Here is a 21874-nt window from a genome sequence, read left to right on the forward strand (position 1 = left end):
ACAACACAAGGTGGGTTTGGTTCTAATTCTCTGTTTAGCATTAGATAGCATACAAATATTTTATCTGTATTACATGTAAATAAAATACAAATGGAGTAGAGCTCCTCTTACCTCTTGCCCACTGCCCCTGCCACTGCCCCGCCCCAACCCTGCCTGGCAACAGGTTGCCACCGTTGCCACACTGGGTTTCTCTGAGCTTTGGCTCACGAGCTTCCAGCTGAATCTTGTCCTATCCACTGGGGGGCTCCTCTGGCCTAAGAATGCAGGGGCACTCTGAGGGCTCAGGTCCACCGTGAGCTGGTGCCTTGGGTCCTACAAGCCTGCTCCTTAACCACGCTCATGAATTCCTCAGGCTAGCGTGGCTACCTTCTCATGTCACCCCACCTAGGTTCACTACAGTTTCCAAAGCCCGGCTCCGAAAGGTAGTTTGCTAAGCAACGCACTGCCCTCCATGATGACAACCAGGCCTGGTGTTTCAGAGCACTATGATAGTTCAACCACTTCCATATAACAGCACAGGCACTTGGCTGTGATAGCTACTGACTGGGCCACTGGGCATTTCATCGTTTACGTTGTCTCTTTAAGCAAACCAAGACGTCCTTAGAAGGCAAACCGTTTCTCTTAATTTTTATCCTATTGGTCACTAGGACTGGGCTAGGTAAACAATAAATGACTGATGAATAAAGTAACAGCCAACACTTCTCTTCCTTCATAATATATATGTTTTTACATCCTTTTCTTGCTGTTTTGCACTTGATAGGCTTGATAACAGCTAAGCACTCTTATACTGCTTCTTACATGCCAGACACAGTCCTAAATGCTTTACATATATTAACTAATTTAAAGCTCAGATAAACCCTGGTGACAGGGTACTACCATCCCTTTCATTTTAGGCATGAGGAAGTGATGGGATAAGCTTAAAAAAATTAGCTTTACCAAACATAGTATTTCATCCCAATATCTGTATCACTGAATTCCACAATTAAATATTTATTATGGATCAACTATGTCCTCAGTCCTATATAAAAATATCTCCTTCCCTGGAGGAGGAGAAATAGCAAATGAGGCCCTAAACAAGGAAGACAGGCCAAACATCTACAAACATGAAGAGAGAAAGGGGGCCCCCTAATTCCTATGATCGGAACAAGTCTCCCCAAATGCTGGGAAATAAGGGGCCCTCAAAGTCACATCATTATTAGACCCAATAATGAAAAGGGTCGGCCCTCAGTGGAAACCACAATCTCAGAGCACGTTTGTGAGCCTTTGGCAGGACACTGCTCCTCTGTTCACCCCTGGATGGGAGCACTGAGGCCAACTTTTCCTTGTTCCTCAAGAGATTCTTTGTTACCAGCCCCACTGTCTTGTACCCCAGGAGTCTGGGATAGCTGGAGCAGGCAGGACAGCCCAGCTTCTCCTTACCAACTGGGATACAACAGCCCAACAAATCACAAAACCGACCAAACATTAGCGTATTTATACAAGCAGAGAAGACAGCCTTCTCATAAGATCTATTAGTGTATCATAAAATCACAACAATTCAACATGCTCATCATCAGTATCAATGTGTTTCTTGGCCAACATCTGATACATGCACATCTTTTACGGAATGCTCAGCAAGTAGCAGAGATCCACATTCTAGAGTGGACCTCTAGAATTTAGAGGACCTCTAGAAACTCCTCTAGAATGGAGTTTCCTGAGGCATCCATGACCTCCCCACAGACAGCGAAGTCCCCCAGAGCAGCCACCCAGAGGCCCGGTGCCCTGCTTCTATTCCAGAAGGCAAGGCTCAGAAACAGACCTAATTCCTCAGTGCTCTTATCCACACCATGGATTCAACCATCGCCTGAAATTAACTACATCCAAATGTAACTCAGGGCCTGATCTACAGTCTCTTTGCCCCCTCAACTCAGGCTGTCCAAACAGAACTCATCACATCCCCACACATGTGTTCTCAGAGCCCACTACCACCAAGCCAGAGACCTGAGCTGTCCACACCCCCAGAGCCCCTCCTCAGAGGTCACTAACTCTGCGGCCTCTCCCCACCTACTGTTTCAGTCCAGGCCCTTGTTACTTCTTGCCTGGCTCACAGTAATACTTTTCTTACAGGCTCCCCCATCCATCTTTCCTCCCCAGAAGCTGGAAGAGTCTTTCAGAAGCACAAGCTGACGATTGTTGCTTTAAAACCCTCAGGAGCTCATTATATATCACCAGTAAGATCAAGCCAAACTCCCAAGCGTGGCTCCCTGGGCCCTGCATGCAAGACCTGGTCCCTGCCTGCTTCTCAAGCCGCCTTTCATTCATCCCCACACAGACTCCTCCCCTTTCGCTTTCCCAGGCCAAGAGCCGCCTAAACAGGCCTTACCCTGTCACGGCCACCAAGCTGTTGCCTCTTCTCGGCACATCCTCCTGACAGGCCTGCAGGCCTCAGCACACGCACCACCTCCCGCAGGAAGGCTTCCATGATGCCTTCACCTCAATCTGTACACAAAGCGCCACCACTGACACCTGATACACCACCCGCATCATGTTCAGTTTCCTTCAGTGTCTTCTCCACTAGCCTGCACGCTCACTTCTGTGTCCACAGGGCCCAGTGTGGGGCCCGGCACACAGCAGATGTTTCTCAAATCAAAGTCAGAGCCTAGAAATCCAAGCCCACCAGGCCTCATCCCCTTGCCCTTCCCTGACAGCCAGAAGGACTTACCCACACAATCACAGGTGGGGAACTCGGCCTGGGCTCTCTTGGCGGGTGTGTCCAGCAGACTCTTGGTGGGTGTGTCCAGGTACTTGAGAGGCGACTCCAGGAAGCCACTGAGGGTGGGTGTGAGTGGGTTCTCGGCCTTGGTGGGTGTGGCCTCCTGGCCTCCCTCCTCTGAATGGAAGCAGGTGGTTGAGAGCACAGTCACAGCCCCTGAAGATTCGATTTTGATTTGCTTGGGAGAGCGGGTAGCAAAAGGGCTCTCGGGGGCTGGGAGACAAGTTGGCTGGTTCTCAGGGTCCTGAATGGGCACAGACGGGGGGCCAGGAAGCCCAAAGCTATCCCCAAATTCAGCCTCAAACTGCCGGATGAGCTCTTCCAGCTTGTCGTCAGCAGGGGGAAGAGGGCCAGTGGAGCCTGGGTGCAGGGCTGCCACGGGGCTGGGAGACCTCATTTCCTGAGTAGGGGCCAGCAGGCTGTCCCCGGAGGGACTAGGTGCAAATAGCGCAAGAGAAGGTTCTGGGGGTAGGGGGACAACAGAGCCCTGTGAGGTGGGGACGGGGGCAGGTGGGTGAGCCTGCACATCCTCAGAAGCTGGGGGCCTCAGTCCTTCCAGGACGATCTGCCGCAGAGGCGGGAAGAGGGGCTGCGCTTCTCGTGGCCTGGACTTCTTGATGTGAACGGGCTTCCGGACACCGGGCTTGACCCCAGGGCCAGCTCTGTCGGCTCCCACGGGGCCTCCAGCCGGTGCCAGGGGCTTCTTCTTCTTCTCCTTGGGTGGTCTGTCGGCAGGCCGAGGGGCAGGTGAGCTGGGTGGCGCCCACCAGCCAGGAGCAGGAAGCTCGGAGGGCGGCGGGCGGGAGGCGTCGTGGGCCTGTTCCAGGAAGAGACTGCGCTTATGGTGGAGATGCTGCTGCAGGGCCGTCTGGGCCTTCTGGTGGGTGTCAGGCTCCGAGGACGGGGTGGGCGCCTCCCTCTGGAGAACGGGGGACGGGGAGGACGACGGCGCCTCAACCTTGACCTTGGGCTTGGTGGGCAGGGCCTCGGGCCGCTTGAATACTGACTGGATGTAATCGCTGGCACTGCCCAGCAACTGCTCCAGTTCAGCCATGGGGTCAGGGCTTGGGCGAGGCATGGGCCACGAGCTCTGGGGAGTTGCCGGTGGGGTGTCGGTGCCCCAGGCCTCAGGAAACTCTGTTCTCGGAGTTGCTGCAGGGAAGGCAGGGCCGTCAGGAGCAAAGGACGGGTGCTCTTCGGGAGGGCCCACAGGCCACGAGGGAGCCCGGAGGTAGGATTGGGGAGATCTGAAAGGGGCAGGAGGGGACAAGGCCTCGGGAAGGGGGCAAGAAGCCTGGGAGGTGGCGTGAGGAGGTTGGGGGAGCGCAGAGGAGAGTTGTGTGAGGGCCTCAATGGCAATGGCGGTCTGCAGGCTGATGTTTTTCTCCTTGGCGATGCTCAGGGCACTCTGGGACAGGGGCAGGCCCTCCAGAGGAGGTATCTGGGGGACCTCGGCGTTGAGGAGTGGCCCAGTGATGGGCGCCGGGAGGCCAGCGTCCCCAGAAGGCAGAGTCCCTGGCAGCCGAGGCCGCTCCTCACCTCCCTCCACGACCACAGACTTGATCTTCCCCTCCAGCCACTCGAGGTAGTCAGGGCACTCCGGGCCGTCGCAGTTGCAGTTGGGCGGTTTCATGCCATGCCGCGCGAGGGCCAGCGCCGCCTGCAGCGTGTCAAGGTCTTCACTGCTGGCAGAGCAGCTCTCGGGCCCAGACCTGGGTCCCCTGCTGTTGTTCCCAGCCTCACGACTCATCTCACGGTTGAAGGTTTCATAGAGCCGGGTGCTAAGGGCTCCATAAGAGGACACAGCTTCGGCCACAGCCGAAAAGGCCACCAGGTCGTGGGCATCTTCCAGGCGAGCGGTGTGAGCTGGTCCTGGGGCCGTGTCCCAGCCGGGCTTCTGGTCTGCTTGCCAAGGACTCCCGGCGCCCAGCAGGCTGGGTCCAGCAGGTTCTCTAGCACCATTGACCGGCGCCCCTGAGGCGCTTAGCTGCCGTGAGTCCCCATGGTACACTGGCCCTGAGTCCATCTGACCTGGAACAGGTCCATCAACTGGGCTGAGCTCTGAGCCTGTCTGGAGAGAGAGAGGGGAGGAGAAAGAAAAGGGAAGAAGATGAGCCACAATACATGAAAAGCACTGTCCTGTGCCACACCAGGGACAGGCACACCTAGCCCTGCTTTCCGCCAGCCCTCCCTGTCTCTGACAGAGCCTGAGCCCAGCGCATCGCCCCACACCTCCTCTCCCAGCGGGCTGCACCACAGAAGTGGTCTCTAGCAGATCCTAACGTGGACATGCAAATGTGCTCAGGTCCTTTCTGGGTCTCATATTGATCACACTGATGAAAGGCCCCTGGAACCAAGCATCTGTTGAGGACACACGTAAAGGTCTTGGACGATGACCGAAGTGACACCAGAAGCTTTGCTTTCTGCCGGGAGGAGCCACGTGACAACGCACCAGCAGGGCGACGTGTGCGTGATGGGCAGGGGACAGGCACCTCTAACTAACAAATGCAGTCTGGACAAGGGGCCAGTGTGGCTTCTCGTGGGAAGGAATCCACCGTTCTTTTCTTGGCCTGTTACTGTCCTCACTCCAGCCCAGGCTGAGCGCAGGGGGCTGACGGGACGGCCTTCCTAGCCCAGCCCCAGGCCTGAGGAAGCTCTGATAACCCCCATACAGCCTGTGTTTAGCCCCACACCAAGCCATTCATGCCGATGACAAGCGAGTTCTTGCTGGGAAGAAGATCCAAGCTTCTTCCCAATCCCAGGAACCAGCATTATTTGGCTGACATCCACCCGAAGGACACCAAAGGGGGAGAACACAAGAGGAAGTGGGCTGGGGCTCTGGCCCAGCAAGTTAAAGGTGAGGCAAAGAGGCAGAAGTGGGTTCGCATGAGTTCACCCCACTGGAAGGGAAAGCTCTTCCTTGCAGTAGAATGCAAACAAAACAGAGAAGGATACAGAAACTCATCAGTGGAGGCTACAAATAGCAGATGAAAGCTTGGCAAAACAACTCTCTAAAAATGACTTAGTTACAATAGCAACTTAGAAATCTGGCAGACACCACTTTTACCAAATGATCAAAGTTATCACCATGTGATAAACCAACACCACGTGCCTCTTGACATGCTACATTGAGGAGGAGGATATAATACTCACACAGACCTGCAACCAGAACATATAACCTAAACTTAATCATGCGGAAACATCAGATGAATTGAGACTAAAGGGCAGGCTAGAAAGCATCTGGGTTGTTCTCTCCAAAAATTTCAAAGACAAGAAAAGCAAACACCTCTCCCAGCTGACATCAGACTAAAAGACAGGACAGCAGAATGCATGATCATGGACTGGGGAAACACAGCTATGAAGTACCTGACTGAGCCACCGGATGAAATTTCAATACGGATGTGGATAAGAACATATCATAGCAATCTCTGTGTTCTTGACAAGATGATTATACTATGATTGTATAAAAGAATGTCCTTGTCCTTAGAACACATACACACTGAAGTACTTAGGGACAAATGGTATCTCTAACTTAATCTCAAATGGCTCAGTCAAAAATTACATGCGTATATTAAAATATCACACACAGACAAAATGATAAAGCAAATAAGGAAAAATGTAAACAATTTGGGTATATGGGAGCCCTAAGTACTCTTCTTTAATCTCTTCTGTAAGTTTTAAAATTCTATCAAAATAAAAAGTTAAACAAATTAGTCCCTCAGGTAGAACATAAAGTATATTGAGCAGATGTTAAATGATATGAGTCCTTAGATGGTCAGACAGAGCCATCATGGGCTCCAAAGCGGCGGTGGGAAGCTGGGATTGGGACTGGCCTTTGGGAGGTAAGCAGAAGACCCAGCCTAATGGTTCCCACCTCATTCTCGTCATTTGCCCAGTTCTGGCCACAAGGGACCTTCATGCTTTTCCAATATGCTTTTCTGAGCTTTGCACATGCAGTTCTAATTCCCAGCCTCTCTGAGGTCTCTTTGGTTTCTTCCTCAAGCATCAGCTCGATGTCACCTCCTCTTTGACCTGGCTGGCAGACTGGCCAGTGAGTGCTCCCTTCCTGATGTTCCCCCAGTAACTTACACATGCTTCTATTAGTACTTACCACACACCAAGTAGCTGCCTCCCCCCACTAGATGGTAGGTAGTTCCTTCAAGACAAGAGCCAAATCTTAATAACGTCTGTGCCTCCCGCCTAGTCCACCATACACGCCCATAGGCCATGGAATACATCAACCTTTCCCTGACCCTGGTGGAAGACAATCTTTCAGAACTAGGAACTAGGAATAAATACCTTTCCTCTAGAAATGCAGCTGAACACCCAGTTCTCCCCTCCTTCCTACTTTAAACCCTACACTAATGTGGTTAACAGAAGCAGAGATATTAAGAAGAGGTGGCAAGAATACACAGAAAAACTGTAAAAAAAGATCTTCGCGACCTGGATAATCACGATGGTGTGATCACTCACCTAGAGCCAGACATCCTGGAATGTGAAATCAAATGGGCCTTAGGAAGCATCACTACAAAAAAAGCTAGTGGAGGTGATGGAATTCCAGTTGAGCTATTTCAAATCCTGAAACATGATGCTGTGAAAGGGCTGCACTCAATATGCCAGCAAATTTGGAAAACTCAGCAGTGGCCATAAGACTGGAAAAAGTCAGTTTTCATTCCAATCCCAAAGAAAGCAGTGCCAAAGAATGCTCAAACTACTACACAATTGCACTCATCTTACACGCTAGTAAAGTAATGTTCAAAATTCTCCAAGCCAGGCTTCAGCAATACGTGAATTGTGAACTTTCAGATGTTCAAGCTGGTTTTAGAAAAGGCAGAGGAACCAGAGATCAAATTTCCAACATCCGTGGGCTCATCAAAAAAGCAAGAGAGTTCCAGAAAAACATGTATTTCTGCTCTATTGACTATGCCAAAGCCTTTGACTGTGTGGATCACAATAAACTGTGGAAAATTCTGAAAGAGATGGGAATATCAGACCACCTGACCTGCCTCTTGAGAAATCTGTAGGCAGGTCAGGAAGCAACAGTTAGAACTGGACATGGAACAACAGACTGGTTCCAAATAGGAAAAGGAGTACGTCAAGGCTGTATATTGTCATCCTGCTTATTTAACTTATATGCAGAGTACATCATGAGAAACGCTGGGCTGGAGGAAGCACCTGGAATCAAGATTGCCAGGAGAAGTATCAATAACCTCAGATATGCAGATGACAGCACCCTTATGGCAGAAAGTGAAGAAGAACTAAAGAGCCTCTTGATGCAGGTGAAAGAGGAGAGTGAAAAAGTTGGCTTAAAGCTCAACATTCAGAAAACTAAGATCATGGCATCTGGTCCCATCACTTCATGGCAAATAGAAGGGGAAACAGTGGAAACACTGAGAGACTTTATTTTCTTGGGCTCCAAAATCACTGCAGATGGTGACTGCAGCCATGAAATTAAAAGACACTTACTCCTTGGAAGGAAAGTTATGACCAACCTAGACAGCATATTGAAAAGCAGAGACACTACTTTGTCTACAAAGGTCTGTCTAGTCAAGGCTATGGTTTTTCCAGTGGTCATGATGTGAGAGTTGGATTATAAAGAAAGCTGAGCGCCGAAGAATTGATGCTTTTGAATTGTGGTGTTGGAGAAGACTCTTGAGAATCCCTTGGACTACAAGGAGATCCAACCAGTCCATCCTAAAGGAAATCAGTCCTGAATATTCACTGAAAGGACTGATGCTGAAGCTGAAACTCCAATACTTGGCCACCTGATGAGAAGAGCTGAATCATTTGAAAAGACGCTGATGCTGGGAAAGATTGAGGGCAGGAGAAGAAGAGGACGACAAAGGATGAGATGGTTGGATGGCATCACTGACTCAATAGACATGGGTTTGGGTAAACTCCGGGAGTTGGTGATGGACAGGGAGGCCGGGCGTGCTGCGGTTCATGGCGTCGCAAAGAGTTGAACACAACTGAGTGACTGAACTGAACTGAATGTGGTTGCAAAGGCTACAAAATTTGAAGTGGTCAAATTTTACATGTTTACCTATAAAAGACAGAAAAAGTATGTACAACCAAGAAGAAACACGAGAGATTAGCAGGGATTTACAGAAACAGTGTCAGGACAACTAATGCTGTATGGAGCAGAGGCTTCTCCAAAATAGTCAAAACAACTAAAAAAATTTTAAAAAGTTACTTTGGATGTATGAATAAGAACAAGGAAGAGTTAGGCCCACTCCTGTGCCTATGAATTCCCGGGGAAGGAAAATACTCTTTGGACCGAAAAGAAAAGGAACAGTAGATATAGATAAGAGTAAAGTGAAGCAAAAATAGGTGGAACATTTTAAGAGCCTCTAAATTCCAGTCTTCTCAGCCAAGGGAGCCCACTGACACACTCTTCCAGTGATCCTGGAAGAAACTTGCCATCAGGAGAAGGTACCAACAGGTGAGGTAAAGAGCCAGCGTCATCCCCAACTTTCAGTACACTGGGTGAGATCAGTCCAGGTCAGAGTCCTGAGTGGGTAGCTGAAGGGACCTCAAGGAGTCAGGTTCAAGGACAGCCATCAATCCATCTACACCCAAGTAATCAGTGCCTTATTTTATGTGGTCACCGGACCAAGAGATGAGGAGGTCACAGGTCACAAATGCAAGGGCTGCAAGCCAAATCTGCCACAGTCTGTTTTGTTTGGTTTTTGTTTGGGGAAAAAAAAAAATCAAATTTCACAAGAAGCCCAGATATTCTTGAAGGCCCACACTCCTGTCTGGCAACTTTGTCTACAACTGAGCACTGACTACTTCCCCAGCTCACGCCCAGTCGCATTATTCACATCGCCTCCTTTAAACCAAGGCCAGGAGTCAGGGATTATTTATTAACTGCTCAAATTAATTAGCACTTCATTCATTTGTGTTATTTGCCAGGGCCCTGGGTTTGTGAATCAGGCTGCAGACATCCAAGTTCCACAAGGTTGGCTGTGATTCCTCTGAGGGCCAGCTTCAGGAAACGATGGGCTGGCTGGGTTGGCTCACCAACGGCTGAATAACCATACCCAGAGTACAAGTCGGGGGTGTATTGGCGGGGGGCGGTCTTCAGTGGTCTGCCACAGGGCTCTGTCCTCAGAACTGCCCTGGTCAACATGTTTATTAATAATGATAGTGAAGGCACACTTATTAAATAGACAAGTGACAGGACCAGGTCAAAAGGTCAACAGGCAGGAGAGAAAAAGATCTAACAGGGTAAACAAGGTCCTAAAACACATCTGTGCAAGTCAAAGATGGAAGCAGCACAGAGCAGTGGCAGTAGTGTTCGTGAAAACATCTTAGTAACCAGGAGGGGGAAAGACTTACTGACGGTATACTCAATGTGATGTGATCTGGCAACTTCAGAAGGTCTTATTACTCAAGGTTTCTCCAAACTTCTTTACTATTGATACCACCAACAGTAAGAAACACATTCTACACTGTGATCCATTAGATTCTTAAATACATATGACAGGTTTACAAAACAGTATTTCCCCTTACTAGATACACAAATCCCTCCCCTCCTCTTCCTTGCAGGTTGATTTCACAGTCTACTAACAGGTCCCAACCAACCTATCTGCAGGTGGACACGCACATGGGACCTGCCTAGAACAGGACCTACAGCGGCAGCAACAGCCCAGCTGTGCCTGGGCAGTGAGGGGCACAGAGACAGAGCAAGCAGAACAGTTCAAAACCACAAGAGAAGCAGGTCCCTTCTGGTTCTGAAGAAGACAAAACTCAAGATGATCTGAGGACCGATCATTTGGGAATAAAATTTAACCTGTTTCGAGTGGCCCTAAGAGGTGGAGTCAGAAAACAGGTAAAGCTTGAGAAAGACGACTTTGGTTCAATTTAGGAAAAAGTTTTAATACGGAGAGATACTTCAATAAAAAATGCATCAAATCCTGTCCTCCGAACAAGCAGGGAGTATTGAAAAGGAAACCAAGATGTTATTGGACAAGTTAGTGGACTGGCAAGACACTGGACAATGTGGGAGGAGGATGGAGGCCCTTTCAAAGTCCCAGCTAGACATGCCCTAACCCTGCAGCCCTCCACACTTTCTCCTCACTTCTCATTCCCCTCTGGGCTGTGGCAAGCACTGCTCCGAGGATGCTCCTTAAAGTTTGGCGTCCAGCTGCTTCCAGCCCCTGGAACATGCTACAGGCCCACTGAGAGCAGCCTCTCTCAAATGGACCAAACTCCCTGTCCCACCTCCAAAAGCTCTGTCCCCAGTGCAGACATCACCCATGTTCTTCCAATGTGCCCAGTGACCAGGTCCACACAATTCTAAACGTGAATGTCTCTTTATTTGATCTCCTCCCTCTCCCTTCTCACCCTCCTAGCTGGGGCCTTGCGTGTGCACACTTTTTAACTGTCCAACTTGAGAGTAGCTCCCTAGTCCCCGCTGCTGCCCCCCATCTTTTCTCCACTCTACAATCTGCTGTTGATCATACCCCTCCCTCAAGACCCTTCCTCACACACCACCCTTGCTCAACCTTCAGAATTCAAGAGTGCCATCTGTACGCACCCAGTGCTTAGCAGGGGTGGCAGATTTTATTCTCCAAAGATGGCCATCACAACCCCTCACCCGCATGCACTTCTCCCATGGAGAGGTGGGGTTTATGTTCCCTCCCCTTGAACTGGGGTGAGTCTGCGACAGTGGTGGAAGCGCCATTGTCATGGTTTTCAAGTCTATCATACAAGACAATACAGCTTCTTCCTGGTTCTCCGGGACACCCACGTTTGGCACCCGCTACCAGGCTGTGAGGAAACGCAGCCTGTCTGGAAAGGCCACATGAAGGTGTTCTGGACTTTTCTGGCTGAGGTTCCAGCCAAGAGTGGGCATCAACCTGCCAAGTGAGTGAGTGAAGGAGCCCTGCGAGAATTCCAGCCCTGTATCGAGTTACCTCCAGCTTTTGGGACCTCCTAGCTGAGGCCCTAACGTCAAAGAGCAGAGACCAGCTACCTACCCATGCTGTTTCCTTCCTGACTTCCAGGTCCAAGACTCCATGAGCATAATATTAATAAAACGATTCCTGCTTCATGCCACTTAATTCTGGGGTAGTTTCTTACCCTACCATGGACCGGACTGTATATTTCAGGAACATCAAGAAGTTTATAAGGCAAAAGGCAAGAGACAGACCCACAAACAAACAAATGCCCTCGAGTGAACTGGTGCCACGAGAACAGTCTCTCCAGGGCCTGGGGCATGGGAGCCACTTCTCTCTGGGAAGGTAGACGTGTCTATCAAGAAAGGTTTCCTCTTGAAGAGACCTTTGCGATGAGACTCAGAAGATGGGCAGGTATTTTTGAGGAGGGGAAGGAGGAAGATGGAGGGACGCTCATATGCAAAGGCACAGAACCATGAGAAGGCCTGGCAGCTGAGCAGCTGGGCATATCCTGAGCGCGAGGCTTAGGGAGGGAAGGTGTGTGGCTCACATCACAGACACACAGGAGCAGATTTGCATTTCAGGAGGGGCACTCGGGTGATCCCACAGAGCACTGACTGCAGACGGAGTTCAACGTTGGTGACCCGAAGGCCAGTTAGGAGACATGCTGCTATCCAGATCAGGGATGATGAGGGCCTGAACTAAGGCAATAGCAGAGAGATGGGAATGAAGCATGATTATGGAAGCAAGTGATGAGATGAAGGTTGAGACAGGAACAGAATCAGCCCCTCGTGATAAAGTCTTCCTGGACCAGTCCTGCCCACCACAGGTCAGAGCCAGATCTTACACACAGTCCTCTGCTGTTGCGGATCTTTTTCTAAGAGAGGGTGACCGATTACACCATAAAAACTCCAGGAGGACACAGCTTCCATCACAGCTTCAGAACCTGACAGAGTGCTCAGTATGTGTTCAAAATAGTCAGCTGCTTCTTCCTTCCTCCCAGGACCTGGCTGCTATAAGCCTCTTCAGCCTTGACTCTGAGAGGCAGCCTGCGGGGTCTCTGGGCACTCTGGGACCCTCCTCTGTTACGGCACCTGTCACAGCGCACGCACACAGAGGTATGCAAAGCTGCCAAAGCCATCGGCTCCTGAGCAGCCTGCCCCGCCCCTCCATCTGCGTCCACGGGGGGCACCCCGAAGGTCATGGTCTGCCCTTCTCAGAGCCACCTTCCAGGCACAGACACAACCCTGCCCTCACTGGAACCCACACACCTAGTCTTACCAGGTCTCTTCCCTGCTTTCACTAGAAAACCTCTGGCCCACCCCACTTGGCCTGGATAGGCCAGGGGTATGTGCTCCCCACACCAGGCAGTGGGCAGCAGGGGGTTGTTACTGAAAGGCAGGCAGAGTAAATGCCCTTCTCAGAGCCAAGAGACCTAACCCATCACCTACTTCAGGAAGGGTTGGCATGGATGTATAGCATCGTCACCTGGAGTCACAACTCTCATCTGCAGAAGACTCCAGGTCTTCCTCCAGGGGCCCAGGAAACCGGGTCAGAATTTGGCCTTGTGCCCTGCTTGGTCAGGACTCCCAAGGTCCAACATCCCTCCTCCTCTACAGCCCACGCCTTTCTCCATCCCCACAGCTGGTCCCTCAGACATCTGCAGGCATCCAACAGCCTGACCCCACCACAGGGGCTCCAGAGCCCCCCGGATACCAGGCAAGGCTGCAGAAACATGGAACGCCCCCTGACTCAAACATCTCTTTTTATCCATAACACAATGAAAGGTGTGGAAATGACATCAGGTTTTCCAAGGCTTTCCTGACTCTCAGAATATCAACACATGAAAGCAGATCAACAATCCTCCATTACAGGGAAATGGAAGGAAGGCTGGAAGACAAAAACTATTACCATGAGAGGTCAAAGTCCTCATTGGCTATCTTTCTCAGGGCCTCTGGGAAAGGAGACATTAGAAGCGTCAAGAGTCCCGGGGGCTGTCCTGTCTAGCAGTTATACACCATGTTGAAAGAAACATGCCCAAGAAGGTGTTTTGAACCAGATCGATAAACCTGTAGGCAGGTTCCACAAAGGCCAGCAAGTCCTAACCCCGCACTTTCCCAGCTGCATACACTACCAACTCAGCTCCTCCAGCAGCTATTCGACAGCTGCTTTCTAGCTGCATCCTTTCCCCCAGCCCTAGGGTTCAGCAGCCACCTCCATGTAAAACCAATTCTTTCCTTTCTTCCCCATATGGACGGCCCCACTGCCTCTAATAGCACAGGGGTTGCATTCATGGCATGTTCTGTCTAAAGCTGATCATTTGTTCACCTCTCTAGAGAATTCTCCCCTCCTGGGATCTATTGATGACACAAATTTATAAGTAGGGAAAGAGACTTTTAGGGAAACCCTTTCAGAGGACGTACACATTTGCCTCTTTTTATAGGCGTGAATGGCGTGTGTATGTGGGTACACTGGCTAACCCAGTCCCTTGATTATATGCTCCACGTCCAAGTTCTCTCTGTAGACAGCAAATCTCAGAGGGTTATATCTAATTTCCAGAAACGGTCACTGGACAGTGTGAAAATGAGAGTCCCTGTGTGAGGTGCTGGGAGGTAATGTTTCTTGTGGTTACTGTGTACATACCAATAATATATTTTAAAGTCTAACTTTTTTTCCTACTACGAAATGAACAGATACAGCAAATCTTTCAGTGGTTGGGGTGATGCTCAGGAAGAAGCTGCAACAAGGCCTAATGTTGAGGCCTTGAGGTCATCATATCTGGCAGAAGCACAGGACCCTGACTGTTCATGCTCCTGATCGAATAGTAATTAACGTGGTTTGGGGGAAGAAAGGAAAAGAAGAGGCGTGACTAGGAGAGGTCTCTACGTAATAATGATGGAATATTCTTATGACCGGAGAAGGCAATGGCACCCCACTCCAGTACTCCTGTCTGGAAAATCCCATGGGCAGAGGAGCCTGGTAGGCTGCAGTCCATGGGGTCGCGAAGAGTCGGACACGACTGGGCGACTTCACTTTCACTTTTCACTTTCACACATTGGAGAAGGAAATGGCAGCCCACTCCAGTGCTCTTGCCTGGAGAATCCCAAGGACAGCGGAGCCTGGTGGGCTGCCGTCTGTGGGGTCGCACAGAGTTGGACACGACTGAAGCGACTCAGCAGCAGCAGCAGCATTCTTATGACAGGCCGAGTATCATGCTCATCGCTGCACACTCATTAACCTCCTCCAATCATCATAAACTCCTAGAAGGTAGAGGCTCACCTGCACAGATGAGGGTACAGTACCACATAGAGCACAGACATTTTTAATGGCTCTTAAACTCTTATACAGAAGAGGAAAAGGCAGAAGCAGTGACAGATTTTCTCTTTTCAGGCTCTAAAACCACTGCAGATGGTGACTGCAGCCATGAAATTAGAAGACAATTGCTTTTCAGAAGGAAAGCTATGACAAACCTAGACAGTGTATTAAAAAGCAAAGACATCACTTGGCTGACAAAGGTCCGTATAGTCAAGGCTATGGTCTTTCCAGTAGTCACGTATGGATACGAGAGATGGACCATAAAGAAGGCAGACTGCTGAAGAAATGATGCTTTCGAACTGTGGTGTTGGAGAAGACTCTTGAGAGTCTCTTAGACAGCAAGATCTAACCAGTTAATCCTTAAGGAAATCAACCCTGAATACTCATTAGAAGGACTGATGCTAAAGCTGAAGCTCCAATACTTTGGCCACCAGATGAGAAGAACTGACTCACTGGAAAAGACCCTGATGCTGGGAAAGACTGAAGGTAGAAGGAGAAGGGGGCAACAGAGGACAAGATGGTTGGATGGCATCACTGATTCAATGGACAAGAGTTTAAGCAGACTCGGGAAATAGTGAGGGACCAGGAGGCCTGGCGTGCTGCAGTCCATGGGGTCACAAAGAATCAGACACAGTGGCTGAATAACAACAACAAACTCACTCAAGGGTTTCCCAGGTGGTCCCATGGTAAAGAATCTACCTGTCAATGCAGGAGACTCGGCTTCAATCCCTAGGTCAGGAAGATCCCCTGGAGGAGGAAATAGCAACCCACTCCAGTATCCATGCCTGGAGAATCCCATGAACAGAGGAGCCTGGTGGGCTACAGTACACGAGGTCGCAGAGTCAGACATGACTGGGTGACTCAGCATGAGCACTAGCAAACTCACATTAAGGAAATGCAAACAAAACAAATAAAACAACAGAAGAAATTTTAAAATTACATGTTTTAAATTTTAAAATTACAAAGATTCTCCCTGAAGCATTAATAGTAAAAAGTTACAAATAACTTAAGTGCCCCAACAATAAGGGAATGATTTTTAAATGTTTCTTTTTATGAAGAGAATGGGGAATGAACATAAGTAAAAAATATTCAACTTCAGTAGTAAACAGAAATATAAGACTGCTGTGAGAGTCCATTTTAAAACCATGTTGAAGAATTTAAGAGCAAGAATGTTTAGCTAAAATCTTACCCCCACTGCTTACCAGTAAGGACTGCTGCTGCTGCTAAGTCGCTTCAGTCGTGTCAAACTCTGTGCGACCCCATAGATGTCAGCCCACCAGGCTCCCCCATCCCTGGGATTCTCCAGGCAAGAACACTGGAGTGGGTTGCCATTTCCTTCTCCAATGCGTGAAAGTGAAAAGTGAAAGTGAAGTCGCTCAGTCGTGTCCGACTCTTAGCGACCCCATGGACCGCAGCCCACCAGGCTCCTCCGTCCATGCGATTTTCCAGGCAAGAGTACTGGAGTGGGGTGCCATTGCCTTCTCCATATAGTAAGGACTAGGAAAGGGTATTTCAGTTTGATACCAAGTGCTGGTGAGATTTAGCAAGAACTTTTTTCTCATGCTCCGCTGTTAGAGGGCAAAACAACCATTTTGGAAAGGTCTGTGGTACCATCTATTAATGTTAAATAAACATGAACATACCCTATGATTCTATACTCCTAGAGAAATGCTGCACATGTGCCTCAGGAAATGTGTACACAAATGTTCACAGCAGCGTTACTCGTAAAAACCAAATTATGGTAATAGCCTAAGGGCTTACCAACCACAGACTGGACAACGGAATATTACACAGCAGTGCAAATGAATGAATCACAGGAACATGAATGAATCTCAGAGACTACACTGAGTAAGGTAAAAAAAAAAAGCAAGTCTCAAAAGACTATATATAGTCTATCACTCTAAAAAGCTTAAAGAAAAAAAGGATATGTAAATGTATTGTGTAAGAATACAAACATATGTAACCAAAAGTTTTTTAAAAAGCAAGGAAATGATAAACACAAAAGTCAAGGTAGTGGTTGCCTCTGGAGGTGAAGAAGGGGGAAAAGGGTCGGGAAAACGCCCAGGTAGTTTCAGTGATGTTAGCAACATCCTAGCTCTTAATGCAGGTAGGGAGTTTACATGTGTTTGTTATTATGCTTTATATGTTTAACATATATAAAACACTAAGTGTGTTTCAAATAATATGTGAGAAGAACTAACATAATATTCCATCAGCAGATATGCCTACTTAAAGTGATAAAGAATAAAAACATATTATTAATAAAAACACGGGGCAATGTCTTCAATGAAAAAAGGAAACTCAAGAATGTACTTATAAATGGATGCTTTCTGAGGGTTTTTATGACAGGGGAAGTGTTTACACTATTTGAAGTGGAAAAAAAAACAGGACTGGAATTACTGCTCAATTTAAGAATCCAATTCTATTAACAATGCACATCTGTGCACACACAAAACAGCAAAGGGAAATCTGCAGAAATGCGAACAGTGGTCATCTCTGGGTAGTAGAGAATGGGTATATTCTCTTGTTCACAGGCTCCAAAATTTATTGTAGGTGTTATATTTTTATCTGGGGGGAAAGCTTAAGAATAGAGTAGCTACAACACATCTGAAACTCTGCATAAACTATGCGGACCTCTAAACAAGCACTAGAGGGGAGTCTCAGGGAGAGGAACTCGTGGGTGCGTTTTCTTGCTATTTCTGTTGCTAAACACACGCGGCCCTCTGGGAGGGAGACTGGGTCTGGCTGAGGCAAGGTGCCAAGCCTGAGATTCCCACCCGTTAGAAATCGCCTGCAAGTCGCGCAGCCCAGTACAGCCCTACCACGCTGACCCCCGCGGCAGCTCGCTCCTCCCCCACGACAAGCACTGTGGCAGGGGCGGGATGGAGCCCGCTTTGCCGGTTCTCCAGACGGAAGCCCCTGCCTCAAGCCGCGGCCGGCCGAGGCCAGCGGGAGGAAATGGAGCCGACCACATCTGAGGCCTGGCGAAAGGAGCAACAGCTGCCTCGGAGGCCGCCAGCGCACGAGAACCAGGTCAGGACGCAGAGGCGGCTGCTCAGCCAGACAGCGAGAGAGCCCGCCTCCGCTGACACCCCACACACAGCGCCACAGCCACCGGGGCCATGGCCCAAGCCACGCAGTGCACGTCCCACGGCCAGAAAAGCCCCCGTGAGTCCCCAGCCAGACCAGGCAAGCCTCAGCTCCACCCACCCCGCTGCGCATATGCAGTTCTCACCACCCACCTCCTACCCCAAAGTCTAAAAAGCAGAGGAAATGAGAAACTTTGCCAACATCACAGTCCATTGACAGAGAGCCAATCCTTAACCATTAGCCCCATGCACTCTCCTAAAAGTGTCCCAAACCCCACAAAACCTAATAGCAGTTCCAGGGTGTCAAAAGGACCGGCACACAGGACAATGACGATAACAGAGCAGCTAATAGTTCTGAGTGCTAGGTGCTAACCTCTGGATTAAAAAAGCACTTTCCCTGGTGTCTCAGATGGTAAAGAATCCACCTGCAATGCAGAAGACCCAGGTTCCATCCCTGGATTGGGAAGATCCTCTGGAAAAGGGAATGGCTACCCACTCCATTCTTGCCTGGAGAATTCCATGAACAGAGGAGCCTGGTGGGCTACAAGTCTATGGGGTTGCAAAGAGCCAGACACAACTGAGTAACATTTGCTCAGTAACACTTACTTATTTCATGTTTAAACACAACCTTTTGAAGTCTTCCAACAACCCAACCCCCATTTTAGCAGATGAGCAATGGAGGCACGTGCTCCAAAGCCTCGAAATTGGTGAGTGGCAAAGCCCAAATCTGACATCAGGATGACAGTGGATGCCCATGGCCTCCAAACCACCAGGGTTCTAGTCTTTCGGAGAATGCATGCCCACATTTGCAGAAGAGTCTAATAACTACGGATTCAGTCTCCTACTTAAACCCCTGTTGAGTGAGTTTGCCCTCATCCATTCCTTTCTCAAAGACCTGAGAGGATTTCAGTTTTCTTTTAATTCAAAAAACAAATCCTTAAGCCACCACTCAGAAACCTATAGGAAAAGTAACTTTTGGCAGAGGAGATTGGTGGAGGCCAGTCATAAGACAGACTTCACACAGTGGGTTAGGAAATGGAAAAGGGGAAAACTGATACTTATGGAAGCCAGGAGGCAGGAAACTGGGGAGTACAAACAAGTTTTATTTATTCTAAAGCCCTGGGGGGAAAAAAATCACATAATACATCTCAGTGTCAAGTCTCATTCTCTGCAGTCACCACAGGTCTGTGAGCCCAGATAACTGAAAGATGCCAGTAACTTCGGGTCCAGTACATGTTTATCTCAAAGTTCTGTCTTCAATGTTGGAAAAAAGGGCAATAGAAACCTCAACCCCTGGTTATCCATTTTCTCCTCTGTGAGGTTAGGGGTGATGAGGAAGTCAGTAGGAGTCCTGCTACCTCTCTGTGGCAGACCCCCACTCTCCCACCCCCCACCCCATACCTCCCTCCCTAGATTTTGTGACGTTGCTGGATTCTGGTCCTCCTTCACTCCCTCCACAGAGGTGCTCCCTGCCCTCCTGGAAATCTCACCTACACCCAAGGCTGCACTGCTCAGCCTGCACCAATAACCTAAAAGCGTCCTTTCTCCTGGACTGTTCCTCAAGCTCCTGGCCTACTCTCCAACCAGGGGACGACTTAACTCCAGCACATTCAAAACCCAACTCAGCACCTGTTCCCCTTTTCCAGCAACTCTTCCTCTGAACATAACTTCATTACAATTCATGTAAAGAGTCACTATCTTGGGAATCCCGGCTCAAACCTTTGATGTCCAGTCACCTTTGATGTCCTCCTCTTTATGTTTCCATATGCAATCAGACCGCAGTCCTCTCAACTGCTCCTCTTGACAGTATGCCAGATCTGCCTTCTTTCAATTCTCTCCTTACTTCTCTCTCACAGGGACAAACACGGGAGGCTCCCTGACCGGACAACCCGCCTCTGCTTTTGCCCCAGCACACTAGCTTCAGAATCATGTTCAATCCACTAAGCCTCGAACCCACACCCCCCAACTCCCAGGCTAGGGTGCTCTCTAATTCACTACTTCAACCTTCTCTCTTGACATAAATGACAGAAATAAATGAATAGGTAAGCAAATAGATTGATAGATAGATGTATCAAGGGCAATAAAGAACTTTCCATCTCGTCATGCTGCTTCAAGGAACTTAGCTTTTTAAATATGAACTTCAAAAATATATTCTACACATTAGTGAAAACTGAAAACTCCAGATAAGGGGAACAGTTTAGTAAATTATGATATAACTCAGTGGAATATTACACCGTCATTAAAACCCATAAATTATGAACACCAAGGAAATATAGTGGGTAAAGTGGGAAGTGAATATCATACCGAATGAACTATGTAAAACCATGCATGCAAATGATAAAAGAGGGAAAGTAAGAGTTTTTTCAGTGAAAATAGCTGTAGTAGCCCCAAAGAATTAGGAAATTTCATCTGTGGATACTATCAACACGTTTTAACAATCATACCTTTCATATATCAATATATATAATCAAGTATTCATTTATCTGTCCCTTCAACAAATATATACTGAGCATTTACTATCTGAGCATCAGTTTTAGGCACGGGGCATAAAGCAGTGACTGAGCAGTCCCAGCCTCATGGACAGACTTTATAGATGTTGGGTTTGTCCTGGGTCCCATTCAAAGGTAAGCTCCTTGAGAGCAGACATGTACCACTGTCTCTAAAATGTGTGTGGCAGCATAAAGCTGTTATGAACTCTGTGACTTTGAGTATGTGATGAAAGCATTAAGAACTGATATTAACTATAAGTTTATCTCTGAGTGAAGCTGCCCTTTGTGTAATTACTGAGAATATCAAAGGCATGTGTGCTAAGTCACCTCAGTTGTCTCTGACTCTGCGACCCCATGGACTGTAGCCCACCAGGCTCCTCTGTCCATGGGTTTCTCCCAGGAAAAATACTGGAGTGGGTAACCATTGCCTTCATCCAGGGGATCTTCCTGACCCAGGGGATCGAACCTGGTCTCCCACATTGCAGGCAAATTCTTACCACCTGAGCCACCAGGGAAGCCCTGGGGATGACAGAAATGTTCTCAGTGTTGACAGTTGCACAACTCTGTGAATATACTAAAACCACTGAGCTGTACACTTTAAATGGAGAAATTGTATGTTATATAAATGACATCTCAATAAATTTAAATTTAAAAAACCTTTAGAGAAAATCCTCATCTCTATCTCCATAAGAAGCTGGAGAAAGAAATGCAACCCACTCCAATAATCTTGCCTGGGAAATCTCATGGACAGAGGAGCCTGGAAGGCTACAGTCCATGCAGTCGCAAAAGAGTCAGACACGACTTAGTGACTAAACAACAACAAGAAGTTTTAAAAAAGCAGAAAATGAACACTTGCTCCAGGAGGGGAGGGCTGAGCTGGTGAGCCCAGCCCAAAGGTAGAAGGAAAGGATGGAGGAACGACAGGAATATCATTTAAAAACTCTTCCGAGTAACTCCTTCACACAAGCGTTTATCACTCCTCTTATTTCCTCATTGGGTTACGAGTGATAATAAAATGGCCCTTAGCTCAGGGAAAGTGGTGGTGATCAAGATGGGGAGACCATCTCCCACTCCACTGCCAAGTACTGAAGAGAAGGACCCCTTAGGAGAGCAGGGTTGTAACTTCTCAGAGGAGATGCAAGCAAGATTGTGTGGCCATGAGTTCTGGCTTGAGGAAGAAAGACATGACCTCTGAAAGTGCGTACACCAAGGTCCCCAAAACCAAGAATCATGGACATAAATCCTGCTGAACAGTTGGACACAGTCACAGATAAGTCAGACATGAAATGTAGGATGGTTCAAAAGGTCCCTATTATTTAAAGAGGG

The 21874-nt window shown here is 48.5% G+C and overlaps 1 protein-coding gene across 4 annotated transcripts in view; it reads right to left on the reverse strand.

Annotated features, from left to right (window-relative positions):
- TET3 (tet methylcytosine dioxygenase 3) overlaps positions 1–21874 on the reverse strand; it is a 107416-nt gene that overhangs the window by 49193 nt on the left and 36349 nt on the right. For all 4 annotated transcript variants that reach the window (XM_043468143.1, XM_043468142.1, XM_043468141.1 and 1 more), the window contains one exon: positions 2702–4823. In XM_043468143.1, coding sequence (XP_043324078.1) covers positions 2702–4823 — 2122 coding nt within the window. The remainder of the gene's footprint in view (positions 1–2701; positions 4824–21874) is intronic.

The sequence above is a fragment of the Cervus canadensis genome, chromosome 5 (genome assembly GCF_019320065.1).
Source record: "Cervus canadensis isolate Bull #8, Minnesota chromosome 5, ASM1932006v1, whole genome shotgun sequence".
NCBI lineage: Eukaryota > Metazoa > Chordata > Mammalia > Artiodactyla > Cervidae > Cervus > Cervus canadensis.